Consider the following 27,745-nt stretch of genomic DNA (forward strand, 5'->3'; position numbering starts at 1 on the left):
AGTGACGAACTCAGGAATTGAAATCACCGGAGGCACAAAAATGATACGGTCAACTTACGAATATAAACCGTAAATATAAAAATACATTAATAATAGTTTAAAGCAATAAGAAAATATATTATAATTTATCATAATTATTCTTTATGAGTTTTCATATTTTAAACGAGAGATTGACTAATGACTAATGAAGGTTTTATTTATTGGGATTTATGGATTTGGGTTGAATGAAAGTTGGGTTAGGCCTTATTTTTTGACAGTATTAAACTTAGTTAATGAGCTATGTGGTGGACTGGGGGCTTTTTTTTTTTTTTTTCTGGGGGCCCTAATATCAATTTGTTGAGAATTAAGAGTCCATTTAGTATAAAAAAAATTAACTGACGGGGCCGGGCCCACTATACTGCGTACGCCACTGTATCTCATATTCATAGAGGTCTCAAGTTTAAATCTCTCCCATTCTCTTTCCCTGTACTAAAAAAAATTCTTTAATCGGCACGTCTAATTAACCACACGTTTAAGCATTCACGGTTACCACTGAATTTCCTTTTTTGTTCCACTAATTTCTTAACAATGTGAATTAAGGCCAACAAATTAATGTTGGGTTTGAAAATGTAGGTGGCTTTGTAGTTTATTTTGTGGACAAACTGAAAGCATTTGGTTCCACTTGTCTAAACATACATAATTCTTTTTTGGTTTCCAAATCTTCTTTTACTGGAGTCTTCCCAAGACCAGCATTAATTAATTAATTAATTAATCCTTAACTAAAAGGTGTGGGGAGTATGTTGGTTTCAAATTATTCAAAACGAGTCTTCGAAGCTGTCAATTACTTTGACCACCCACATTTTAGGAGAAACGTGTCCACAAAATCTAGTTGTATTCATGTTAATTTTTCAGATTAAAAAAATTATGTGTGAGAACTGAAACATACCCAAAGCAACCCTTCCTACAACAAATCACTCTTCATTTACATTATCATACTTTTAGTGTGACCAAACCACGACTACCCCAACTAACAATCCATAATCTTTGTAGAGTTTCTCTCAATAAATGCACCAATAATGAAGGTTTTTTATACTTTTCGACAAGTTGGTTTGGACTTTGGATAGATTCGATATAACCCACAAGCCCAACAATAATAGGATTTTATCCGCTCTGAATCGAAACATTCATGGATTTGTTCCTCCAGGCCCAACGTCCTCGCTTAGACCAAAAAAATCGATCGTAATATATTGGGTTGTGGGAACTTCTTATCTACTAACCGCTCATTCGTTTCTTAATTGATATGAGATCCCACACAACACCATATTAATCAAAACTCTACCCACTCCTCACTGCCTTACAAAAAAAAATGTACGTTTCTATCACTTGTATCATTACGGTCACCCTTAGATTGGATTATTTTATCTTTGGATGCGAACATAGAGTATAATATATTATACAATTTGCATCAAATGCTTTAATGTGAATTAAGGGCAACAAATGAACGTTAGCTTTAAAATGTAGGAGGCTTGTAGTTTATTTTGTGGACAAACCGATAACATTTGGACCCACATGTCCAAACATAATGTTCCCAACACCAGCATTAATTAATCCTTAACGAAAGGGTGTCGGGAGCGATTGTTTGTTTCAAATTCAAGACGAGTCTTCGAAGCTGTCAATTACTTTGACCGCCCACATGTTAGGAGACACGTTGTCCACAAAATCTCGTAATATTCATGTTAACGTTTAGGTATAAATGTGAACTTTCTCCGTTTGGCATCATGTAAATGAAGAGAGATGTGTAGTAGGAACACTTGCTTTGGGTTTGTTTAGATTAAAAAATTATGTAGAAGAACTGAAACATACCCAAAGCAAGTGTTCCTACTTCCTACTACACATCTCTCCATCTTCATTTACATTATGACCAAACCGAGAAAGTTCACATTTATACTGATTTGTTACATAGAAAAGAACCTGAATCCTAAGAAAGAAACTAATGACTGTATGGAAAATGGTCCCCGTTATTAAAAAACTGTGTTAATGATGATAGTTATGTCAAAGAAGGATTTCATTTTTCTACTCTAATAGGTTGACTTGAAATAGAGTTTCTCAACGAAAGGTGACCCAGTTAGCAATCGACTGAGTTAACCATATATATACTCAAGGTTCGATTCCAATAATAAACATATTTCTTAACGGTGTTTAAAAAAAGAAAAAGAAATAGAGTTTGTCCAAAATACAGAGGCAAAGAAAACGCTTTTGGCTAATGTAGATGACTAGGGGATGAAAGCAATATTGGGAAATACATAAAATTTAAGCATCAGAGGACGAAATAAGCTGTACAAAACCACGTAATCCGATATCATTGGAGTCATCATTGGAGTCGCGGTCCAGTTCGCTATGGCCTCAAAGCATCCATAATGGCCGGAATAGAATCGACATCCACATTCCTCAATGCTACCACATACCTAACTAGTTATAGTGGAACACATTGTTATTCCCTGGATGACAAAGTTTCCTTGTATCATATTCTTTTGAATATAAGAGAGGAAGAGTAATAGATATACAAACGAGTAATAGATATACAATTTTAAGTATTTATCTGCGCCTCCGTAGATCTAGGTCTTTCATATGAGCTTTCAACGAAGCATGTTCAAGTCGCATCCTCTCTAGCCGAGCCTCAACCATAAACATCTCGTCCTTAAGATGGTGCATCCTTCTCTCCAACCATGCTAGGGCTTCTGCTGATCTTTCACCAGATCCACCACTTAACCCATACATATATTCTACTGGAGAAGCCACATGGACATTTTGTGGTCGGTTCAGTAGCACGAGAATGCTTACCTGCATAGTATAGATGAAGGCAACCCATAGTTCAATATCTTATTCATGGTCATGGAGGTAGCAACTAAAGAACATTGTATTAGTTGTACAAGTGAAAGTTCCTATTAACAAAAGAAAGCAAATAAAAGTAGATAAGGGCCATAAGGCTATCCTCCCACACTTGAAACATTCGATTCAGAATGGAAAATAAACAAGAAGGGATATCAATTATTAATTCTATAGGGATAGGAGCTGCCCCAAAATCGAGAATAGATATATAACTATAATTAAGAGGTCTGTGAACCAAATCAGCAGTGAAGACAATATGAAAGGACCAGGCATAGCTAATTTTAACCGAGCCTCCTGAAGATATCATCTCACAAACTGTCTTTTCATCCAATTTAAGAATGGACTGGTACCTGCAAACTTAAAATGTTTTTTTTATGCTCCTTCATAAAATCCATTCTCTTACCAACTAGCACTAATATTAAAATTTTCTGATTCTTAAAAGACATGAGACAGAAACTGTGGCGTAGCAACACACAGGAAGACTACAGAACCAGCTAATCACAAAAATTCACTAGTGTCCAGCTAATTAGACAAATGAACTAAAATCAATTTTTCACAATGAATGGGAGAAATTTCAGAGATTGGCTGGAATTTGCTTACCTGCATCAGGATGATCACAGCAAAGGCAATAACTAGGATAAGTGAAACTGGACTCTGACATTTCAAATACGAACAGAATTTCTTCACATGTTCACTCAACAAACTTGAAATAGGTGTGGTGTTGTTCGGATTTCTTAGCATGAAACCGCCAGCTTGTCGGCTAACATCCATTGAATCAGACAACCGCCGCCTCCTTATATTCTCAATGGAATCCTGCACCCTTTCTAGAGATTCTCTAGTCTTTAATTCCCCCTCAGAATTAACTTCTCCATTCTGAATCATATTCACAGCAAGATCCACCTCTGCTTAAAGCAAATGAAATACAATAAATAAAGTTAGTCATTGCATTATGTGGAACACTGCAGAAAAATCATGAAATATTATTCATTTCATCAAAGCACAACATTAACCTTCTCGTCTCCCAAGGTTCCTACGCTTCAAAAATTCGTGTGCCTGATCAAATTATTGATGAGCAACTTCTTATCAGGTAATCAACATTACCTTCATATAAAATTTAACATATGCATATTGGAAGATCAAGGACTTCACCATCGTAATCCATAAAGCATAAACTTCACGACATTCATCCTGAGTAGACTGCACTATTTTGCCTGTAACATCATAACCCGTAACATCAAATTGGGCTCATATTCATAACAAAAAGCAACACAAGCTATTAAGCAAGAAGAAAAGCATTGATTTGAAAGATGGAAATTATCAGGAAAATTGAAAGGATGATATCATAATTGAGAAATTTTGCATGGCATACATTATAAGGATTAAAGGTTCTTGAGATCCTCATCAAACTTTTGAAGCTCAAAAGTCAAATCCTTTGGGAGGTGATTTGGAGCTATGGATAAGTAGGTGAATAGCATAATATTTTTTTCTATCCATCCATTTTAACATGTTTGGCTGTCCAAATGGATAGCATAATATCTATCGTGTCTTAGAAAGCCATCTATAGCTGGATTACCAAATCCTAGGGATGTGGTGGTTTTAGGAATGGGAAGGCATACATCACTTGTGTTAAAAAAACAAAGAACTAGTGCCCCAAATTACACCCCCAAGAACCAGCTCTTCAAGATCTATCAAAGCTCTGACTTTGAAATGGATGACTCAGCTGGTCACAGTCAGTCGGCTCTGGCAAGTTCCCATCGGGAGTTAGGTCTTCCACAGAATTCATTTCTGAACAATTGTTGAAACTTGAAACCCACTATCGCTTCAGCGGCATAGAAGTTTTTATATACAATTTATTGTTTCTTCTAATTTGTTCTGCGTCTAATTGGATTCAACTTTACGATCCAGCCATTGAATTCATGGATTTCTATTGATGGGTTGGATTCGATTGCAGAAGCTAGTATGGTGTTAAAAGTTCATGGATTAAAAGTATGTGCTTCTCTTGTTTAAGAAGAACAAAGGGAACCCAGGCCTTTTGATTTCAAGTTCATCTGCGTAAGCCTCTGATCTCTTGCCACCTTCTGATTTCGATCCTGAGAAAAAGTACTGTTTTTGAGCTGTTTCTCACACGGCTTTCCCTGAAAATCTGAATCAACCAGTAGGTGATGGTGTGCGGTCGAGGAAAGAAACAGAGGTGGTTGAAGGTGGGTGTCACCTACTATGCTGTAGTTGTGGGTGAGAGAGGTGTGGAGACAAATGTGGCGGAGATAGAAGATGTGGGTGATGTCGGTGAGCTGGGAACCTAGGAGTACGGTGAGGGTATTTCCGAGAATTAATGAAAAGGGTGAGGATAGTTTAGTAAGAAAAAGTGAAATGCTCCTAAATTGGTCAAATGGTGACCATTTTAATATGGTGCCCGAAATGGTCTGGAAATTGTACTTGGTAGTATTTTAGTATTGTGCACCAAAATTGTTGTTTGGTGCACAAGTAGCATATATGCTAATCACCAAAAGGGGCCCTAGTTTATCTAACATACTAAGAACTATCCAGTTATTGCATATACTTGTGTGTTTGTATTCACTTACTGCACTAAATCAGACAATATCGAAGTATACCCTGCAGTATGTATTTTCTGACTACATTTTTTCTACAACAAACTTTAGGGTTCGTTTAGAATAGAAAAGACAGTGGCCATTAGCCTAGAAAAAATTGGAAGCTTATGTGGTGGTTATCAATCTAGTAAATATTGAAGCTTGTGTCCCCTGGGAGGGTGTCAGAAAAGTTCCGAGCAGATTTGTTTCTAAATATACACACACACAACACATATACATACATAATAGAGAGACCTAATTTATAGCAGTGCCTATATATGAACAAAATATATTTTAGATCCACCCCTTATGACAACCTTATCGATATCTAGAATGAATAGTAGGACCACTTGTTGGGTTTTCAAAAATCAAAGTAGCCAATGGCAATCATATTAGGTAAGGTAAAACGTTGAACTTATGTGTTATCCAAAATCTAAAAACACTAGAAAAGAAGAAAGAGTGTCATTTTCTCCACCAGTCATTTCAATTAACATATCAGGCATAGCAATGAACCAAATAATCCATGAGAAGATGTTTGAATAAGTCAATTGGCAGAGGCAAACCTTTCCAGATAGTTTTCTTCGTAAATTTCACATCTACATATATCTGCAAAGCACAGCCTTCTGTTGATTCATCGCTATCTCTCTGTATATCCCAACACACCTGATATGAAAAAAGCCAAAAGCCACACAGTTAGAATTTCAGCCGATTCCAGAAAACTATCAACTAAGAGGAGCACCGAGACAGCCACACCAATAATATAACTTGCCAAAGAGGTCAGTTGGCACCGCCAAACATCCAGTTCAACAATGATGAGTGTAAAACTTCAGGTGATTGGCATGAATATTACAGAATTATGCAAATGAAAATATATGGCAATACTCCCTACACTACATGTTCTAGTTCAAGCACATCACCTCAACCAAATTCCCAGGAACATCCCCCCAGGTGGTATTTTCTTCCTGTGGGTCCTCAGTCCTATTGATCATTGAAATACTTCACAAGCACAATATCATATTAATTGCAAGAACATCAATACTTGCATACCTCAACTCAAACTATTAAAAGAAAAGCAAACCTTTATCATTTTCAATTATACCTTATCATATTCCATAGAGATAGACAACCAAGGTCTATCCTGAAAAAAATCAACAAAAGAACAATTATTTGAAATTACTCTGTATTTTATTTTTCTTTTCATCTTCATTATCCTTCTGACAAAACACTGACCAGACCATTTATCAGTGACCACAACGATAAGTCATGAAACCGAGGAGCATTCTTCACTGCTATCTTCTTTTTTCTTTTCAGTTCATCAGAACAAATCCCAAGATTTCAGAATGTTATTTGTTTTTTTTCTCTTTCCTCGATGTTTTCCAGTAACAGCCAAACTTCTCTCTTAGAAGCACTCTTATTCAATTCACTGATGCTCTAATAACCCATCATTTTAAACAAGCCAACCCAAAATTTTTGATATCTTCAGCTGTCAAACAATGCCAACTAAAAATCCCAATGAAAGCTGCAGTTCAAATATTAAAAGTAAAGTACCAGAAACACAGATGAAGACAATCAAAAAGATGAATCAAATTACTTCATTGCCATATTACTAAAACGAAGAACATCGGTAACAGCAGTTACGAAGAAGAAATCAGCCAAAAGACGGATCATATGAAGAATCGGGCGTCAGCTGCCCATATACCTGCCATCCTACACCTCCCACCCATAATGTCTTTCAAAACAAATATTTTTATTAAAGAGCACCAAGGGGGTGCAGCCAGAAGTTTTAAGGCAGATAAGCTAATGCTGTTTAAAAAGTAACTAGAAGAATTATGAAGCCACATTTTTTCAGTACTTAGCATATTGTCACCAAGAGAGTTTCTTTTTCCCACAAGATTTTGTTATTTCTTTCAATCCAGACCAGCCAGCATGTTGCCACGCGAATCTAATAGAGATATCTCATTTATACTGCACCTCAATGTTAAAACTCTGACATAATCAAGAAGCGAATTGAGGAACTACAATGAAAATCTAAAACTAAAAAAAATCGAGGGGCTGAGTCTTTAAGCCACATTATAACAATTTCAGAGGACTACCAATGCATCTACAAGAAACGTAAACACTAACTATGGGATATAGCATGGCAGTGTGTCATATGCCTCTCACATGAATCACATGCCCGCTGACAAGCACCTAGTATGGTTCTGGACTAAGGAAGAATATTCTCCCAAATCAATAGCAACCTTTTTGGAAGATGGGGAGGACATGTAAGAAAGGAAGGAAAGGTTAAAAGATGTAATAAAGTCTGTGGACAGAAACTAAGATATGACCAGTGACCATAAGCAACTAAACCGCGATCAATTGACAACCATCACAATTGTTTCACAAAAAGAGATTGTTACATAATTTTTATTCTGATATTTTACAGCAAAAACATGTTCATCTTGTACAAGCTCCTCCAAACTCATAAGAGTTCACTATTTTGCTCAAATAGATATACACTTGTTGATCACAGCATACTAAGGAAAAGCTGATGCCTATATATAATCAATTGAATAACACATTTATAGGAAAATGAAGGAATTTTCATTTATGTCAGAGTGGTAAGAATGCAACTCATACCTCCACACTAAAATGATCACCATAAGGTACATCATTGATTGTTTGTGATGTCTCAATAAGCAAATGACTGGAGGAAATAAAAGTAAATAAAGTCATTAGATTATAATTAAAAAAGGTGAAATGATTTATGCTCAATACTTGAAATAGTAAATGCGCCAGTGAGATGGAGTCCAAATATAAAATAGAGAACATATGACGATAATTTTCCCAAGAAAAGGATGCCAAAATACATCCAGCAATTGGTCATCAGCTTGACTGCAGTTACAGGAGAGAGTTAAGATCTTTCTGCCTTCTATACATCCATAAACAAGCAAAAGCAGAGACTTATCTCAATGATATATCACTCTAGTAAGTCCGTCTTTCTCTTCATATGAACTGTCACCAACAATGACATCCACAACTAGAGTCTCCAAAAGCACCCAAAAGACACCACTCTATGCCTAGAAACAGCCTAAACATTAAATTCAATTATGGGACTGAAATAAGCCCAACAAAAGTTGAAACTATTTGCCGAACCAATGAAACATCTATCACAAATTACAGTCATTCCAAGACCAAACTTATTAAGATGTGTGGGATCAAGAGAATAAAGAGGGAAACCCAGAAATGCCCATTGCAAAGTCTAAACCATCATGAAAACCCTAGTGCTAGAACCTGATGAGAAAAATCACCACCTCTCTTCACTTTACTTCTCTTTGCTCTCTCTCTCTCTCTCTAACCCGCAACACCGCTTTCAGATCCAAATAACCTCTTCCATTAAACGCCACTGCCCATTATCATCATCACTACCCTTTCATTAGGTTAGTTGGCAAACAGATTCTCAAAACCAATTCCTAATACTCAATGCTTCTCGGCCCAAATGATTAGGGCAGGGAGAAAAGCTTTGGACTTTGAACAATAACTTTAGGAATCCCATTAATATTGATTAAATTTCAAACATAGGCAGCCTTAATTTTAATTTTAACACGTGGCCATGGAATCCCATTAATATTGATCAAATTTCAAATATATGCAATTTTAATTTTATGTGAACATCCTGCTTGTACTTGACCCTGTCCACTAAGAGAGCCTCGTGCACAGGAATTATTTAGCTTCTTACTTATGTTGGTACATCCTTCTTCCACAAGATCAGTCAGTAGTCACTGGAGTCACACTAATGCTTGAATTTTACAAGCCAGTACTAAATTAAGAAAATTATTAGAAAATGTCTGCACTAAATGGATGAATGCTTCCACAAGGCTTAATAAAAAGTCATAATATTACAACCTGTTCCTGTAAACTCGAAATTTTTGGACCTCTTTGCAGCTACCAAGTTTAGCACCTTTGAAGAAAAACAGGAGTAAATTTTCCATTGATAGAAAAAAAAACCTATAGTACCATCTACCTGAAGATGAATCATACACATACATACCAAGATATAATTTGATAGGATGTCGAAATGAAACATCACGAGTATACCCAAAATCTTCATGTAGGGACCATGAAGTGCTCCTAAAATCTGAAAAGCAAAATATTACAGTTCTTGATTAATGAAAAAAAAAAGAGCAAAATATTACAGTTCACCATATAAAGGTTGAAAATATTAGGATCAAGGGATAGGGGAAATCCAGAGCAGACTACCTTGATCTTTGCATTGCTGATGAAAAGATTCATTGAAACTAACTGAATCATCCGAAAAGAACAAACTGAAGAACTCCTCTACTTTTATCTGAAATTCATATGTTGTATATGAAATCAAATCAAAGTTTTCAAACATGTCAAAGATACTTCAATCTGTACTGCTGTAAAACTAGAAGAAAATGCACAAATTATTTATCGTGACAAATTGTAGCATTACCAGAAACTTTGTTTCAGCGAGTTTCATATAAGATTCTGGCACTGCAAGTTACAAAACAGCAGGTTATAAGAATCAGAGCAGGCTCAGAATGATAAATGCAAGTCTTAAAAGAAGCATTCTCCATCTAAGTTCAAAGATAATGCCCATGATCCGCACAGCCCAAGGACCTTCTCATATCCACTGTGGTTGTTGTGCCTTGTGAAATATGGGTTTTATTCGTCATAAAGCTCAACATATTTTGACCAACATGTGGCGTAATTAAGATACACACTCTGATTTGGGATTAGTCCATTTATCGGGCCTTTATGGTGGCTGTTTAGTACACTGATAGAGGATTATATGTCGTAATAGAAAATCAAAGCTATAGATCGATCACAATCTGAGAGACGTTAGCTATTAGTATATAAGACAACAGTTAGCTGATGAAGTGTCCTATAAGAAATTCAAAGCTCTAACAGGATCAATTACCATTCGAGAGACATCAGCTGGCATGAATTAAACTACAATGATCTAAAATTCAGGGTCTTAGAGAAGACAAGGGTCACAGTCAATGTTAAGAGGAAGAGTCGACTAACTCTCAGGTGGATCAAAATTCTCCACTTTCCATGTCCAAGCATTTGTTGAAGATGAAGGGTCAGAGCATACAGCTGGTTCAACATCCTGTTCCACATTATCATTTATTTCTCTATATGGAGTTGAAAGAACACCATTTTCAGCATTTGGTAAAATCATTGGATCAGTTGGATAAAGAGCATCCTTATCCCTGATTGACAAATATCAGTAAACCCTACATTAATTCCCAAGAAATAAATCTGAAATAAGTGATTTTAGCAATGATATTGCTCATGAAGCCACCTCTCAATAGTATCCCATTCATCAATTGGCTGTTTGGAGCTGTTATCCTTTTCAATTGCAATACTTCCATTCTCTTGGCTGCCAGATTCAGAAATAGAATCCTGAAGCAAAACCAACAGGTAAGTGAAGGGAAAAAAAAACAAGAAGAAGAAGAAAATGTAACTTAATCCAACCAAAAATTTTCATCAATTTATAATGTGCTATAGGGAAGAAAAAAGGACTATGTAAGCAATATTCATGCACATTATGTGCCACATACTCACTCTGGCAGTCAATTCTAGAAATATATTTTTGAAAAGGGTAGTTCAGAAAACATTGCTTTTGTATCAGTAAATCAATTCACAATATATATAAAAAATAATCTTGAACTTCGAAAAATAAAACCATATACTCATACCCTGAACTAAAGACGAAAGATTTATAAGGAAAAAAAAAATAAAAAATAAGAAGGCACTCCATTCAACAATGATGCAATTGACTAAGGACTGGACGCCTTGACAATGGTGCTCACTGAAAATCAACCTTCATATTACTAGCAGCTAGCTGGTACATTTTTTTACATAAAAATTAAAACTACATCTCTGACAATCGATACAGTCTTCAAGTTCCCAATATTATCCCAAAAACTCCATTTTTTTAATAAATGACCTAATATCTATTGCAGCTCCTATGTCATTCAGCGACAATAAAGCCTAGAATACAATTTTCGTTTCAAAAGGATGTATAAATAACATAGTAATTCTTTTTTAAGCAAGTACAACAACTGAGGGTAGGGGGATTCGAATTTTGAAACTGCTCCCATGGGCAGGGGTGAAGAGCCTGTCCCACTAGGCTAGAGGCCATCCTCAAATAGCCCATTACTTTAGAAACAACAAAGAACAGGAAATAGACAGTAGAGTCTTCAAAGACAAATCGAGCTGATGCAACAATTTTCCCTATAATGCATACTGGCAGTACAGCAGTATGGATCTGTACAGATGTACAGTGGAGAAAGGTCCTTATCAACTATCAAATCACTGAAATAAGGTAAAGTGACGGATATTTTCATCCAACAGCAAAATACAAGCTTACACCATCAGAACACACTGCAGAGGCCAAAAATGGTATACCTGCATCATGATTGACACCCAATTGTAAACTGAATTTGACATCTAGAAGTAGATTTGGAAAATTAAAGATTTTATTACTCTTTAGTAATGAATAATAAACAACTTAATAAGTTTACTTATCACACCTGCTGTTCTATAATTCCTCTGGCACAGATAACCTGCTGCAACCATCCATCATTAATGATCCTGAAAGCTTCATCACGGGATAGAAAGGACGCAAAGAAATACTGCAAAATCAGTATATAGAAATTACAGCTCGAATAGAGCCATAAAAATTGGGCAATACTTCCATAAGATGTCTCCTCACAAAAGAATATGGGGAAGACAATATTCTTTATCTAGCACTACCTTTCTTCCTCCAGCAACTATCTCAATAGCATTAGGAAAGATCCCAGCTGTCTTCGCTCTTTTTACACTAGTGACTTCAAGGAATGGAATTATTTTCTACAGCATTAAAAAACCAAAATTCCAAGACATCATCAAAATTGAGGGAAAAAAACAGTACATTATACTCTTACAAGCAACTAGAGAGATAACCAATGTTTGGAAGCTACCTTTGTCTCATATCCAAATATGTTGGAATAAAAACATATGTAGTGAGTAAACAGGTACATGTGACCCTGAAACAAATTAAAAAGTAAAAAGGCTAAATATATGTCCTAGTTTGCAGAGATTACCACATAGGTAGAGAACTTAATATAAACAAAAGACAGGAACACACAAATATAGCTTAAATTAACTAAAGCTAAAATAGCATATATAAAAGAAGAGAATTCACCATGTGCAGTCATTAAAAGTATTAGGAAAGTGCAATTGCACTGCGAAAAGGGGGGGGGGGATGCAGGCATGCATAACAAATACCAATTAAATGAAACTTCTAGTATACAACGCAGATTCACTATCACCTGGAGAAGAATACTCTCCTGAGAAGCACAATTAAAGTCTTGGACAAGGACCTGTCAGTTTAAAGAACAAATGAAATTTTTAGACATATACTTTGATAAAAGAATAAGTAGTTAGTATTTGAAGAGAGAAACACAATGAAAGGAGAGAGGGAGTCAGAAGGAAAAGAAGAAGCAGTGAACTTCACAAATTAGAAATATCTTAAAAATAATGCTAAAAAACTATTTCTTTGATTCCTTTAGCTGTATTGCTATATCTTGGAAAATCTGGTTGGCTCGGAATTAAAGAGCTTTTTCACGGGGCAGAAGTTGTAACTTCAATAATTGCTCTGTTTTAGAAGTTTTAAAATTTTCTTGCTTGGTTTCATCAATGTATGTTTGTATCTCTGGTTGATGTAGAGAGTTGCTCCCCCTTGACAAAAGTTTCTTTTATCTTCTGGAAAACTATTCAGTGAAAATACGTAAATATTCACATAAGAAAAGAGACTAGACCACTCACTTCCTCAAGTGGAAGACGAAACAATTGTCGATACTCTTCACTCTTCGATGCTGATGGAGACTGGAAAGAAAGAACATAATTAATTAACACACCAAATGAGCTTCTCAAACTAGAAAATATCTTTTTTTGACACAGCATAACAGTAAAGTGAAAGAAACAGTAAAAGTAACATAAAATGCAGAAGGCTTATACATAAATTAAGTAGTAATTCCTCAAGAATACAAACCAGGGAAGCTGTTTGTTAATGTGCTGTAGTAGAGAGATGCTTATGCTAGCCATATAAGCAAATACTTGTAACAATTAAATCCCACTCATCTAAGCTCAATGTAATTCTTGGGAAAAGCTAAACGTCAGCTATCTAACAGATAAAGTCAACGGCAGGCGTGAACAAATTTTAGACATTCAATAAACCATCACCACTTGGTTTAATGAAAGAGAATCCTTAGTTTTTAAAAAACCTACTTAACATGAGGTAGATATTAGTTTTTCACATACAAGTTAACCACGAAAACATTGAAACCTAATTAACCCAAATTTTAATATATAATAAAATGTATGTTTTCATTGCCCATAGGGATTATTTCCTTTTCTTGGTGATGAAAGAGAAATTTAAAAACACATGTGAAGGGAGGGGCAAAGACAAGATTTATGACACTGCCCATGATAGTTCAAGTACCCTAGTTTGTTGCATTTTATATTTTAAACAACAGTTGATAATCCTGACCAAGCCAATTTTCTGCAGTGCCCGACGTTAATATACTAACAGAAGGAATTTGAAATGGTTGTTCGATCAGTACAACTTATCAGGACATGAATACATAAAGATAAAAGAGAGAATGGGGTCCTCAAAATGTTGATCATCCACAACGAATCACACACCAAAGAAAAAAAAATTAAGGGCATAAGATTTTCTATCCTAGAGGCACACAAGAAGAGGACTACCCACGCTTCAAAGGCAGAAAGTTCCTCTACTGTCTCAAAAATGTCGTGCAAAGTAATTCAAAATAAGAATTATTTAAATTTCAATTTGGTCTGGAGACCTTTTTTTTATTAGAATATGTTAGGGTGATTGTGTCACCAAAGGAAATTGCACGTATTATGGGGATGACAATATGTTTTGGAGGGACAACCTCCAAGCCTATAGCTCTTCCTCAACAGACTCAGCCACCTGCCCACAAAAATATGTGGAGTATTCCCACTACTATTTCTGCGTTGGGCATGAGGTTGGGAAAGTGGTACCGTATCTTTGGATGAAAAGCAACTTGAAAGGGTTTTGATTGTTCTTGATCTTCCGAAGAGGTTGAAAGGCTTGGTCTGCTGGTGCCATATACAATAGAAAGTGACACAGGATTGCTGCAGCATCTTATTTTGTGTGTTGTCTTGGACAAAACAACTTCCGGACATCAATCTAAATGTATGAAAATTTTCCGGGCAGCATCTGTAGTTAGAGGTTCTGCTGCATGCTTGGAAAGATGTGTATTGTTGTAGACAGAGGAAAAATTAATTTCTTCAATTCTTCTGACAAATGACAATCATTTAGCGCAGAGAAAATAACGTCTCCGACAATATATGTATAGATTTAGATGAATACAACGACACTTAAATCTCATTCCCTTCTAATCAGCTCAGTTGAATTACTGAATTAATTACTACTAAACAAAAGAATTCAACTAATATGTAACTCAATCAGTGTAACCGATGCATGAATCGAGAATTTGAAAATTACAGTGAAGAACCTCTAATTACCCAGTCTCAGTTCTTTTACGTGTGTCTCAGTGATTACCTCAAATAGTTCTTTTTATGTTACTATTTTTTCTCATCGACAGAAAAATAACTACCTGCATTTCAACGCTTCTTTTAGGGCTGCAACCGGAAATTGATTGGTCTTGATCGCTGCGGTCCTGAGCGTCGGCGGTGCTGGGGAGAGTAGCTGGAGAGGAGCGATCAGACGACGCGTCGGAGTCGCGTTTCAAAGAAGACGCATCCAATTGCGGCGACGAATCGACCCTCTCTGGACTCGCAACAGCAGCCATGGCGATGGCGGATGGAGATCGTAAGGATCAAGCTAGCGCGCAAGGGAGATAGAAAGTGTGAACGACTACAAAAGAGCGTGTTAGGTTGTTGGGTTTCCACTTTCCAGAAACTGATCGAAAAAAGTGTCGGTTAAGTCAACATGTCAACTTCACTTCAAAAACAACTCACTCTTAAGACGGACGATGACGTTGTTGACTCTTTCTGACGTGGCACTATCTCTGCAAATCATTTCAATTGGGCCCCACTGAAACAGAACGCTTGAGCTTCCGTTCGTTTAGCCGTTTAGGAAGGTCACTGGTCAAAATCAAGATTTCGTATATATGTAATGGGCCTTATTTTTTTGGGCCCGGTAATTGCTTGTGCCCATTTGGGTCTTGGAGGAATAAAAAATACAAACTCTCTTTTTTTGAATACCACATAAACTATGTTCAAAATTGAAATCAAACATTTGACACACATATGTTTAATCCAATTATAGAGGGGGTGATTTATTAATCAAACCTTTTTTTTTAGTCACGTGGAATCTACCTATATGTCAATTGGACAATTGACTAGCTTTTTTAATGAGAATTCACCACTCCACACAAATCCATCGGCCAGTTATAAACTCGGATCACCATCTCAGCTCGTTCCACGTTGGGCGATAGAAAAGATCGAAACGAAACCCGTGCATAAAAGAACACCGAAATTATTGGTGTAGGAGTTAAACTTGCGACCTCCCACATTTACCACAATCCGTTATTGTTAATCAAACCAATGTTATATAAAACTTAAAATTTAGTTACATATATCAAGAGTTAAACACTTTCATTTTCTTGATTAAAAATGGTACAACTTCGAATCCGTAACACCTCTCGTTAAATTAAAGAAATCAAGGACGTGGAACCATTGATGCCACTTCTTAAGCCTGTGAACCGCCACAGTTTCCGGAATAAGCTCATGAGAGCACCGACCATTCGTTCCCGGATAATCATACATCCTCGGTTTATCGCTAAACCGGTTCTGCCCTTTCCCCCCAATCTTCAACCACTTCCCAACCAACTTATCCTCCGGTCCAACCGTCTCGGTTCGAGGAATCTCGGACCGTCCAATCCACTCCACAATGTCCCAAGACAACAAAAACCCCATCCCGGACATATACTCCACGTGAGGGTTCATGCTCTTGCATGGAATCACAAATCCATAATACAAATCCACCCTAGGTAAATGTTGTAATGACAATGATAAGGGCTTAAGCCTAATGAAGACATCGTCATCAGCTTTCATTACATAATCGTAACGCTTGGAGAGGATTTTTGGGAGAGAAGAGAAGTAGGAGTAAGTCTTGCCATTGTTCATGTTCTCTAGGCAATTGAGAATAACAATGTCGTTAAAACGTAAGATTTCAAGAGAGACTAAGACTCTTTGTTCGGGTTTTGTTAGGTTGCAGAAGACGAATTTGACATCTATGTCGGCTATAGGTGAGGATTGGATGCCATAGACGAGGCGGAGGAAGTGGCGGTGGTTGTAGTTGTCCGGACGGGTTAGGATTCCAATGAAGATGCTGAATTTGGATTGTGTGGTGGAGTTAATATTGTTGGCAAGTTTGATGGTGTTTTTGGATGAATTAGCGAGTAGCGATGATCTGAGAAATGCGTTGAAGTAGATGTAGGAGAAGAAGAAGAGGAAGAGAACAAGTGAAGGTAGTGAAACTAAGATTACTCTCTTTTGCCGCATTGTTTGGACTAATTTGTGTGCTGTTTGTTCAACTAGTAAGAGTTGTATTATTGTATCTAATTTGGTTTTGGCTTTTCGAAAAAGAAAGAAGTTAAAGTGGGAAGTATATGGTAAAATTAATGTGAATGGTGAATGGAATTCATTTTGCTAGTCCATCACTGTTTTTACGTGTGAATAAGTACACTTTTGGTGCGTTTAGAGTTGGGTCTTTTCTCGTGCATGTCATATGGTTATAATCATATGTAAGACGAAAGTATTAGTTAATGAGGATGTGCATTTCTCGTGTCAAATATTGGGATTATAAAAAAAAATGTATTTTTCGAAGAAAAAAATGTATATTTTATATCACATTATAAATTATATATAAATTTAGGGTGGCCGTGGTACCCCACCCCCATATGGCTCTGCCAGACTGCCACTGCATGCGATCATTTGATTATTGGGCCACAACGTATTTGACCCAATTTGTCTGGACTGAAGGACTCAACATGGGCCTATGGGCTCCACCCTCAGAGTTCTTTACTTGGTTATGGGCCTGTGCCCATGACCTTAATGGTTTAGGCTTGTTATACTGTTTTTTTTTTTTTTTTTGTTGAAAAACCCTGTCTATTTCTTCCACCCATCAAACAGAAGCTCTCTCTCTTTATCTATCTGTCTATCATTCTCCCATCACTATGAACATAAATGGTAAAAATATGCACTAAAAGGTTAATGGAGGATTCATAGGAAATAAACCAAGAATTTGCACTGAAATGCCTAACAATAAGTGAGAAAGAGAATCATGAAAGAAGCCACCTTTGAATGCCTTCACTTTCCCTAATTCCAACACAAACTCATACTTTCAAACCCCCCATTCTGCTCTTTTCAAAGAAAGCAGAGCCAGCCAGCCCCACACATAGATTTCAAAAAAACTTTCCTTTTGGAAATGTGGACAATTGAGTTCATAACACTTGAGCAGTAAAATATTTGGCGAAGTCTTAGCACTTTCATGGGATTTGAGAGTCCTTACTCGACAACCAACCCCAAAAGATCTTGACCACCAATAAATAAATATATATATATATATATATATATTATATTTGACATTTCAAAGTTTCTCAATCATGATCCCCATCACCCATTTTTGTCTTGCCTCATGATCGTTCTTTATTCTCTCTGTTTTTTTTTTTAATCTTTAGTAATGTGGATATGTTGGTATTGCAAGTAAGATAAGGTCATATTAATTGCTGTAAAATTTTAGGCCGATATAAGAAGTTCATGTGAATAATAGTTTCTGCTTGTAGTCTTCTATAATTCAATTTTAAGAAGATGACAACAAATTGAGTGAGGCAAACCCTGATAATTTAAAATCCCGACTTCAAACCACGTCTTCTTCCATTTTATTTTGCATGCAACAATCAAAATTTTTTTCCCTCAACTATCCCAAGTATTATTTGGGATGCACACAATTTCACATGGATCATGTAGAGTATGTGAGACTCATCTTAATATTAAGGATAGTTGGGATAAAAACTACTTTAGGCCAACAAATGAGCTAGAGGAAGTTGACCACTTACTTACCTGGTCCGAACCCACCTCTCCAATTGTCCTTAACCCCCCGAACCGTTTCTGTTGAACCAAATGGTCTATTGTGGACTGCCATGGCCCATTGATGAATATCCACATAGGCCCATAAGCCCCAAGGTAGAACTACAACCCAGAAAACCGGCTTACCAGGTGAGGGTGCCTTGGATCCTTATAAACTAGAGTTGGTAGCCCTATTTTTTCGATGTGGGATACTCATCAAACCACCCCCCTTGGACAGCCGACGTTCACGGTGGCTACGCTCGCCTGGCGGCTCCGCTCGCCCTTCAGACGGCAACCCTTTCCCGGACAACAGCCCTCTCCGCAAACGCGACTCTCTCAATGAAAGCACCAATGATGAATACCCACACCTGCCCATAAGGCCCAAGGTAGAACTATAACCCAGAAAACCGGCTTACCAGGTGAAGGTGCCTTGGATTCTTATAAACTAGAGCTGGTAGCCCTATTTTTTCGATATGGGATACTCATCACCCATGGTAGACACTGACTTACCTTTGCACGCGTGCGCGTTCTTTTCTCGATCCCCAAATTGACCTCTGTCTGATACCTAAATTTTTATGCAGGTATCTCCGCCGCTAAAGGGTACATTCGTCTTTGAATTATTAAGATCCACTTGTACTATGCAACGCGCCCATCGTATTCGTAGAGTCACGCTCGCTGGGCCCCAATATGACATGACGTGACATAAATAATTAAATATTCCATTTAATGGTCAGTCAATGAATCCTTTTTTAAAAAATTACACCTCTTAAAGTCTTAATGGATATTTTATTAAAATAAAAATTATTTATAAAATTAATCAAATTTTCATTTAATTAATATTGATTACATTTAGATCTATGCATTAACATTTTTTATTGGATCGACGAGAAGAAGTGGGTTTTGATGATAGAAAAATATATGAATGGACAAAAACAAAAGGGACATGAGTTATTGCTCGTTGAGTGGAGGATCTTTTTTCTTTTTTAACATTTTTGTTAAAAAATTAAGTTCAAACGCATCAAAGTTACATTGTTCACCCAGATCAAGGTCTGCCATAAATTTGTTCTCATGGATCATCTCCGAAGTACGTAAGCCTAGAAAATGCATCACTTATATGTGACGAGCTAAACACTTGTAATCCAATATGGGATTACAAGTCTTGATACTCCCCTAAACTTGTGGACTCGATTATGTGAGACCTAACAAGTGGACGGGATAGAGATCATATTCAAATGGATCAGCCGATCAGGTCTTGGCTCTGATACCATATTAGAAAAGACAACCTAAACATATCAAAGTGATATCGTCCGCTAGGGGACAGAGACCCGCACATATTTGTTCTCCTGGGTTGGACCTTGCTTATGTATACCACTCATTGGGTTATTCCAATCCAACATGAGATTACACATATTGACAATTTTTGTCCTTGTCCTTATCCATATTTGTTAATGTCGAAAAGACATAAATATTACAAAAAATGCTAATAACAGTTGGTTTTCAGTTCGATTAGACATATATGTGTCAAATGTTCGATTCCAATGAAAAACATATTTCTCAACGATATTTCTTCACATGACTCCGACCCAGTCAGACATGCCGTATAGTGAGGATGCGGCCTAGGGTTTAGATTTGAGTTGTTGGGTCAGGGATCACAAAGTGATTGTTGGGCCATAAATTTTCCAAGTTATAAAAAAAACAATTCGCTTCTTAAATTGATTTATTATTATTATTATAAGCCAAGACCTAGTAAGGGAATATCTAAGTAGAGAACCAATTACCATGTAAAGATTGGTAAAAAAAAATACCATATAGGCTATAAAGGTCACAAACTTTGACTAAGAAAATAGATTAATCAATAAGAAAGTATTGTTAGGACAAATGTGCCTAACTTGATTGTCAATGGTAAAAAGAAGAAAAAAAGTTTTATAAAAGTGATAGGGATCTCAATAAAAAGTATCACAATCTTAGTAGTGGATGTGTCACTCTCTGGTTCAATCACAAGGTTTTATGAGCCCCTACACTTATATCAATTAAAGAACAAGATTCCATTACTGGGATAACTGTGATGTTTTTTACTATGATCCATAACATTTTTGCAAATTTTATAGCCATGACTCACTATTTTCATCAGTTCATTTTTTAGCGAGAAAAAATGATTCCATTTATAAATATACTTAATATGTATTTATATTATTTTAATGTAAAATGATATTTTTTAGCATTAATGGCCACGTCACCCCTTAATACATACCACATATCCTCCATCCATAATGACTATGGTCCCATGGTGGTACAATGTTACTAAAGTTCCCAATAATCAAATTTTATGGGAATGGGCCCATTTTGGCCCATATATGGTGCCATCTTATCAAAACCCACAAAAATCTTGTCAAATTGTTCCTTAAAGAAAACCTCTCTCTTTAATTTCTACTGAATTTTTCCCTCTCTTTTTTCTTAAAAAATTAATGAAATGATTATATTGACATATGGAGATTGTTCACTATTTGAATTACTCAGTAAGTATATAGTCATTATTATCCTTCAAGCTTTCTCCCTAAACTAAGCTCTCATCAATCTTTTATTTTTTTTAACTGAAAATGATATCATACAAGTTTGTCATTTGTAACTAAATCTGGGCCGTCAAGTCCACATACGTAAAAAAATTTCACCTAACAATAAAGTAAGTTGAGTTAAAATTTAACGCATGACCATAGAGATATTGCTCCATCATTCTTTTAAATTTCCTTTTCAATATTTTCTAAATTTCTTTTAAGATATTTTAGTTGATGCATTGTATAGAATATCATTATACATTTACGATGACAAACCATAAGTTGGAGATAACGAGTATTGGTATGCTAGAATCTCATAGGGGGTTTGGTTTTGAGTTTATTTAGGGGGAAATGGGTGTAAGTGGGTGTATTGTCTCATTACACATAAATAACGAATTAATAGTTTTTCCAAATATTGAAGAATTTATTGTAAGGTTGTAAAAATTTATCGACAAAACCGAATCGTTTGGTTAACAAATCAAATGATCAATTGTCAGTTAAAACAAATTTACATACTTTTTTAGAGAATGAATCGAAAACCAACCATAAACAACTGGTCAATTAAATTTATGTTAAAAATCGATTAAAACCGATTGTTTTCACCCCTACATTTACACTGAGTAAAAACATACATGATTTTTTATTAAAAAACAATTAATACAAGTCTTTGGGAAATTCGGAATGCACGCGCTCCTCACAACGTGGGGTGTCCACAATCCGGTCCCCATCCGAATCCGAACTTGTAAAAAATTGGCTTATTGGAGGATGACACGGGGGAAAGGTCGGAGCGGACCCACAAGCTTGTGAAGAAGTGTAACTTGAAGAAGGAACACGGTGGGTCCCAAGAAAGGTCCCATCTTACCCTATAGTGGACCCCACATTCTCTCTCTCTCGCTCTCTACTGCTAGAGTGTGCCACTGCCTCTTCCATACAAAGCAAGAACCCAAGAAGAAAGGCCAGAGCTACGACTCATAGTACCAGCTACAGCCATCCAAGAAGGAAAAAAAAGCTTCTGTTGCAGTTGCAGAGAGAAGAGAGAGACAGAGCTCTCTTGTCCCTCGGCTTCTGCAAATCTCTTAAAACCTCGATCGGCTACTTGGAGGAAAAAGGCTTTGTGGAGTGAGAATCTCAAAGGAGTGTGTAGTGTAGTGTGAAGAGAGCCAGAGCTTCGCGCTCCTTCCCAAGGAAGTTTTCCGATTTGTACGTGCCCGTCTGAACGGACTCTTGCTATAACTGTTGCTGGTGAGTAATTCCATTATTTTGGATCTTTTTTTTTAATGTAATTTATCTGGTAGTCGGCTTGATTTTCTTTCTTTCTTATTTTTTTTTAATTTGCGTATTGTTTTACTGGTTTTGAGATCTCTTTTTGTAACTGGATTCGAATTGGATTTTGCATGGAATTTAGGGGTTTGTTTTGGGAATGTGCCTTGATGGGAACAAAAAAAGTGCGAGAGAATTTCGATTTCTTCTCTCTGTTGAGCTAATGGGCTTGCTTTTTCTTGCACTTTTTTCATACTATACTGATAGGATTGTCCCACATCGAAAGATGTGGGAGCTAAGATGTTGTTTATAGGGGGAGGTATGGGCCTCCCTTAGTACCCAAGGTTTTCTAGTATGGGCTAGGAGGCCTTGGGTACAGCCGGCCCATATGGGTGGGTGTCGGTTGGGCCTTGGGTGCTGAGCGTGTATGGGCACGACTCTATCATATACTGTTTCTTATTTGCATTTAGTATACCATGAATGTATTGGAGTTTATTTATCTCTGTTGAAGCTAAGCATATGATTTAGTTGCCTGATGTGGTGTGAGGTTTTCAGAAACTTGGAAAATAGGGTTTTTCTGCATGAAGGGGTTTGGTAGTACAAGGCTCTTGGAGTGCAGGTTAGCATTGATTGTAAAAATATATGTGCGCACTGAAAAAACTTTTAAAAACATTGCAAGCCGCTGAACAGGTACATAGTAATCTACGTGTTTATGCTATAATGTTTATACACTAGATACTGCTGCTTTGAGGTGGCTTGTTTCCCAGTTGTTCTTCGACATTCATTTCCACCAATTATAAAAATTTGATATATGTGTTCGAGTGAATTAATTTGTTAATGGAAGTTAAGAAGGTTGATGTTCCTTAACAAAGCTAGAATTTGAGAATACTCTTCTGCCGCTTCTATGTTCTTGATCAAGTAAAAAATATATTTAATGATTGATGTAAGAGGGAGATTGAAGCAGAAGCTGGTGTGGAACTTACATTCGCAGTGGACCGTGTTTCTTATTCGCAGGGTTTCTCGCTGAAGATAATTTCTGTAATGCTATACAGAGATTGCGCATGGAAAGGGTTCCAGAATCAAAGGCAAAGGCTCTTCCTGGGAAATTGCCTGTAGTGATTGAGGTACCAAATACAAGCATGTTCTCGAAGAGAGAAGTGGGTCAGGTATCAAGCATGTACAGAGGAGGCCTAGTAAGAGAACATGTAAATCAATTTAATGCACAAAGCCCTAGGGATATAGACTTAGCCGCACCCATAAGAGCATGGAAAGGAAAAGACTCTTTATCTAAACAAGTCGGTCAAGCATTTGACATGCACAAAAATTTTGCAAGAGTGGATTTGGGTCATTATAATGGACGAGAATCCCAAGATTCAGACTCTCCTGCACCCATCAGAACATGGAAAGGAAAAGATTCTTTGCCTGAGCCTGAAGAACTGATGACTGATGTTCTTTCATTCAAAGGCAGTGGTGATTCTTTCGAGGAAGGTGGCTCAAGTTCGTTCTGCGGGGCCAGTCATCCCCTAGAACCTGTTGATACGGATTTAATGAGACCGGTATATGTACCAATTGGTCAAAAAAAATCCGAGGCTAGTTGCCTGATGAAGAGTATGTCTGTGAAGGGACCCTTTTTGGAAGATCTTTCTATCTGTGTTCCCGCTAAGAAACCAAGTCCAGCTATTCTTTCCCCTGCAGAAAGTATAGTTGAAGAGCCTAATGACATAATTACTTTGTCTCCTCCATTTCCGGTTCCCCGGTTGCAAAATACGGACAGCTTGCTCCTTCCACCTGATTCAGAGGAGAAGGAATGTGTTTGGGATGCTTCTTTACCTCCGAGTAGTAATGTAAGCCCACATAGTAGCATTGAAAGTATGGGTGTTGTCACAGCTAGGAGCATTGTCAATAGTTGTTCCAGTACATACAGGAGCGATGCCATTATGAGTGATGTCATGCTTAGCATGGAGAGGAACTTTGAGAGCACAAAAGGGAGTGTTAAAGGGGATTCACTTGAGAGTGCAAAGACTAGTCTTAGCCGAGTAAGTGATAGCAGTGGTCTTAGCGATGACAGTAATTGGAGCAACATTACTGGGAGTGCTAATAAGCCTCACAAAGGAAATGACCCTAGGTGGAAGGCCATTCTTGCCATCCGAGCACGCGATGGAATTTTGGGCATGAGTCATTTTAGATTACTCAAACGGCTTGGTTGTGGTGATATTGGCAGTGTATATCTCTCAGAGCTGAGTGGAACTCGTTGTTATTTTGCAATGAAAGTGATGGACAAGGCATCCCTTGCGAGCAGGAAGAAGTTGACTAGGGCTCAAACAGAAAGGGAAATTTTGCAGCTGTTGGACCATCCATTTCTTCCAACTTTATATACACATTTCGAAACAGACAGATTTACTTGTTTGGTAATGGAATATTGCCCCGGGGGGGATCTTCACACTTTGAGACAACGACAACCTGGCAAACTTTTTTCTGAGTACGCGGCACGGTATGATTTATATTCACTGACATTCTCTGTAACGATCTTGCCATTTAGCATTCCTCCACAATTTCTTCTCATCCATGATTAAAAGGCTTAGCACTGTACCTTATTTTGCCGTCATGTTATTTCCTTCTTTGTTTAATTCCCTTTTTGTAATTTTTGCTCTGCATTTGTTGAAGTTAGGATCTGGTGAAGGCTTCTGTTCTGAATTTATTTATTTTTGTCTGCCCTTGCTAGCCTTTTTATAACTTTTCAGCAACTTTATAGCCTAGAAATGGAATAAAAGATGGTTATGAATACTTAAAATGGCACCACTTGTACTTACAGTCTTGTTTCATAGGTTTGTTCTGTAGCTACCAGTTTCAGTTAGGCGACGTTGCGTAAATCATTTGTTAAATAATGCTGTTTCAACTTCTCTGTTCAAAGAAAATTTTGTTTCAGCTATTATTTAGTAATGGCATGATACTTGGATACTTGGTCATATGGTATAAGTAGTATATGCCTTCTCACTCTTCTCTATCATAGCATTGCACCTGCAGCATTGAAGTATCTGGATATGTTGGTCTTGAATTAAAGGTTGTAGTGTCGTCTTAGACCTCTTAGTAAAGCCATCTTTTTGAATTTACACCTCACTTGATTCTTCTCTCAGCCAGAACTAACATTCGATCTGAAGAGCTAGAGATAAGCTGCAATGCTAAAAAGTAATGCTTGGCTGCTTCAGGCCTTTATTAATATTCACACAGTTTTCTCTTAATTGTGCATTGTTGTCTCTGCCTCTTTAGTGCAACAAAGACCATGGTTTACTCTTCTTGTTATAAAGGTTTCCTACTTTGTTGGAAGTTAACAGAGAAAAAGATATGTGCAGGAGGGGTAATTGTTGACTTTAAGATACTTTTCACTTGTGGTAATTTACTTAGTGAGTCCTGAGTTAAGTGGTATGCTTGTTTTATGTACTCCAGATGCGTACTAGATTCATAGCCAGATTGCTTCATGCATTTTCAGTCGTTAATTGGCAGCATGTTTCCTCCTTTGAAGCAAAATCGAACCGAATCATGATCCCTAAATGTCTCTGCAAGTTGTATAACTTAAAAAGAAAGGAAGAGACCAGGAAAGGTCATTTAAAGACCAAATAGCAGTGAAACCTTGGAGAAATGACAAGTTATAAACCCTTAGTTGAAGAATGACTAAGCACCAATTAGATTAGCCAATCAGCTTTCTTTATCATATTCTGGAAGTATATCCTGTGGTTTCATTCAAGTTGAAAGTGTTTTTTGCTGTATATAGAGTAAATGGTGAAAAAGAAATTACAGACTAAACAAACAAATGAACTATCCACGACATTGTGATTAAACTCACTAGCAAACCAACCTTTTGAAAGTGGATTGTGCTGAGCTCTGTTCAAATTTTTCAATGCATCAAATCTTTGAATGCATTCACTCAACAAAGTGATTCACGCTTGACTTGCATCATGCATTGTAGGTTAGCGAGCCTCTTAAATATCTAAGTGTCCATGGAGGTTCATAACAATGTATATAAAGAGATGACAGGTTAAAACGATACTGTGCAAATAATTGTGGACCTCAAATAGTTTCTATTAAGGATTCATGCAGCCAACCCTAAATGTTTGGTGTTGGGGCTGTTTGTCATCGTTGTTGGTGGCGTAAAAGTAGTTTGCCTACTTGATGTTTATGCTACTCAAGTTTTTGCCAAATCAAACCAAATAGTATAGCACTAGATAATGAGTTTACTTCTTGTGGAATTATTATTACCAGATGTCTTTCCTTGTGCAAGCAGGTTTTATGCTGCAGAGGTTCTGTTGGCGCTGGAGTATCTGCACATGCTTGGAGTTGTCTACAGGGACTTGAAACCCGAAAATGTTCTGGTCCGTGATGATGGGCATATAATGCTGTCAGACTTTGACCTTTCACTTAGATGTGCAGTTTCACCGACCCTGATTAGAACCTCTTATGATTCTGACCCTTCAAAAAGGGGTGGTGCATTTTGTGTTCAACCTGCCTGTATTGAGCCTACATCAGTATGCATTCAGCCTGCCTGCTTCATTCCTCGAATCTTCCCTCAAAAGAGTAAGAAAACTCGAAAACCTTGGGCAGAACCTGGGTTGCTTGCTAGCGCCCTTCCAGAGCTTGTTGCTGAACCTACCGCAGCCCGATCCATGTCTTTTGTTGGCACCCATGAATATCTAGCCCCTGAAATTATCAAGGGAGAAGGCCATGGTAGTGCAGTCGACTGGTGGACATTTGGCATTTTCTTGCACGAGCTACTTTATGGTAAAACCCCATTCAAAGGCTCAGGTAACCGTGCTACACTGTTCAATGTGGTAGGCCAGCAACTTAAATTCCCAGACTCTCCAGCAACCAGTTATGCTAGCCGGGATTTGATCCGGTGCTTGCTGGTAAAGGAGCCACAACACCGACTAGGAGTGAAAAGGGGTGCAACTGAGATCAAGCAACACCCTTTCTTTGAAGGTGTGAATTGGGCTCTAATAAGGTGTAGCACACCACCAGAGGTGCCAAGACCAGTAGAGCCAGAGCTTGCGGGAAAATTCAGTCAAGTCGACCCAACTGGCGCTGGCAGCACTAGTAAAAGGATTGCCGGAACAGACATGAAAGCTGGGGGTAAATATCTGGACTTTGAGTTCTTTTAGTTTTGGATTAAAGAATTGTTGTTCTGGTTCCAAAGAGGAGCGTTATCTGATGATGAAATCCATCACAGCTACCCAATGTAATGGAAAAAACAATCATCTCAAAATAGTAGCATAGATTTACAGACATTGGTTTCATTCCAACTATGACATCATGATTTTTGGCATCTATTGCAATTTTCTTTTCTCCAGG

At 37.2% G+C, this 27,745-nt stretch overlaps 3 protein-coding genes across 3 annotated transcripts; 1 reads left to right on the top strand and 2 right to left on the bottom strand.

Moving 5' to 3' along the window:
* Nucleotides 1-2,296: 2,296 nt before the first annotated feature.
* LOC119982420 (protein VASCULAR ASSOCIATED DEATH 1, chloroplastic-like) lies at nt 2,297-15,431 on the bottom strand. Its single transcript, XM_038825784.1, has 18 exons — nt 15,116-15,431; nt 13,278-13,337; nt 12,782-12,832; nt 12,431-12,496; nt 12,225-12,320; nt 12,002-12,103; nt 10,768-10,868; nt 10,488-10,675; nt 9,913-9,953; nt 9,696-9,783; nt 9,487-9,573; nt 9,342-9,396; nt 8,076-8,142; nt 6,020-6,119; nt 4,018-4,079; nt 3,879-3,921; nt 3,469-3,770; nt 2,297-2,820 (listed from the first exon to the last, which is right to left on the bottom strand). Exons 1-18 carry the CDS (start codon nt 15,308-15,310, stop codon nt 2,575-2,577), a joined length of 1,950 nt encoding a protein of 649 aa, XP_038681712.1. The 5' UTR covers nt 15,311-15,431; the 3' UTR covers nt 2,297-2,574.
* Nucleotides 15,432-16,130: 699 nt separating this feature from the next.
* LOC119981796 lies at nt 16,131-17,027 on the bottom strand. Its single transcript, XM_038824937.1, has one exon. The coding sequence runs from the start codon at nt 17,025-17,027 to the stop codon at nt 16,131-16,133; it is 897 nt and encodes a 298-aa protein (XP_038680865.1).
* A 5,075-nt stretch (nt 17,028-22,102) lies between these two features.
* On the top strand, nt 22,103-27,690 carry LOC119981689 (serine/threonine-protein kinase D6PKL1-like). The gene is made up of 3 exons (XM_038824779.1): nt 22,103-22,387; nt 23,420-24,896; nt 26,685-27,690. Exons 2-3 carry the CDS (start codon nt 23,467-23,469, stop codon nt 27,553-27,555), a joined length of 2,301 nt encoding a protein of 766 aa, XP_038680707.1. The 5' UTR covers nt 22,103-22,387; nt 23,420-23,466; the 3' UTR covers nt 27,556-27,690.
* The last annotated feature ends 55 nt before the right edge of the window (nt 27,691-27,745 follow it).

The sequence above is a fragment of the Tripterygium wilfordii genome, chromosome 17, assembly GCF_013401445.1.
Source record: "Tripterygium wilfordii isolate XIE 37 chromosome 17, ASM1340144v1, whole genome shotgun sequence".
NCBI classification, from domain to species: domain Eukaryota; kingdom Viridiplantae; phylum Streptophyta; class Magnoliopsida; order Celastrales; family Celastraceae; genus Tripterygium; species Tripterygium wilfordii.

Excerpts from the sequence above, each read along its gene's own strand:
- LOC119982420 (XM_038825784.1), bottom strand. The coding sequence starts at position 15,310 with ATGGCTGCTGTTGCGAGTCCAGAGAGGGTCGATTCGTCGCCGCAATTG. Across the intron at positions 12,833-13,277 it reads TTCGTCTTCCACTTGAGGAA|GTCCTTGTCCAAGACTTTAA; the intron begins GTGAGTGGTCTA and ends TTAAACTGACAG. Across the intron at positions 9,954-10,487 it reads GAATTTTGATCCACCTGAGA|TGCCAGAATCTTATATGAAA; the intron begins GTTAGTCGACTC and ends TGTAACTTGCAG.
- LOC119981796 (XM_038824937.1), bottom strand. The coding sequence starts at position 17,027 with ATGCGGCAAAAGAGAGTAATCTTAGTTTCACTACCTTCACTTGTTCTC.
- LOC119981689 (XM_038824779.1), top strand. The coding sequence starts at position 23,467 with ATGGAAAGGGTTCCAGAATCAAAGGCAAAGGCTCTTCCTGGGAAATTG. Across the intron at positions 24,897-26,684 it reads TTTTCTGAGTACGCGGCACG|GTTTTATGCTGCAGAGGTTC; the intron begins GTATGATTTATA and ends TTGTGCAAGCAG.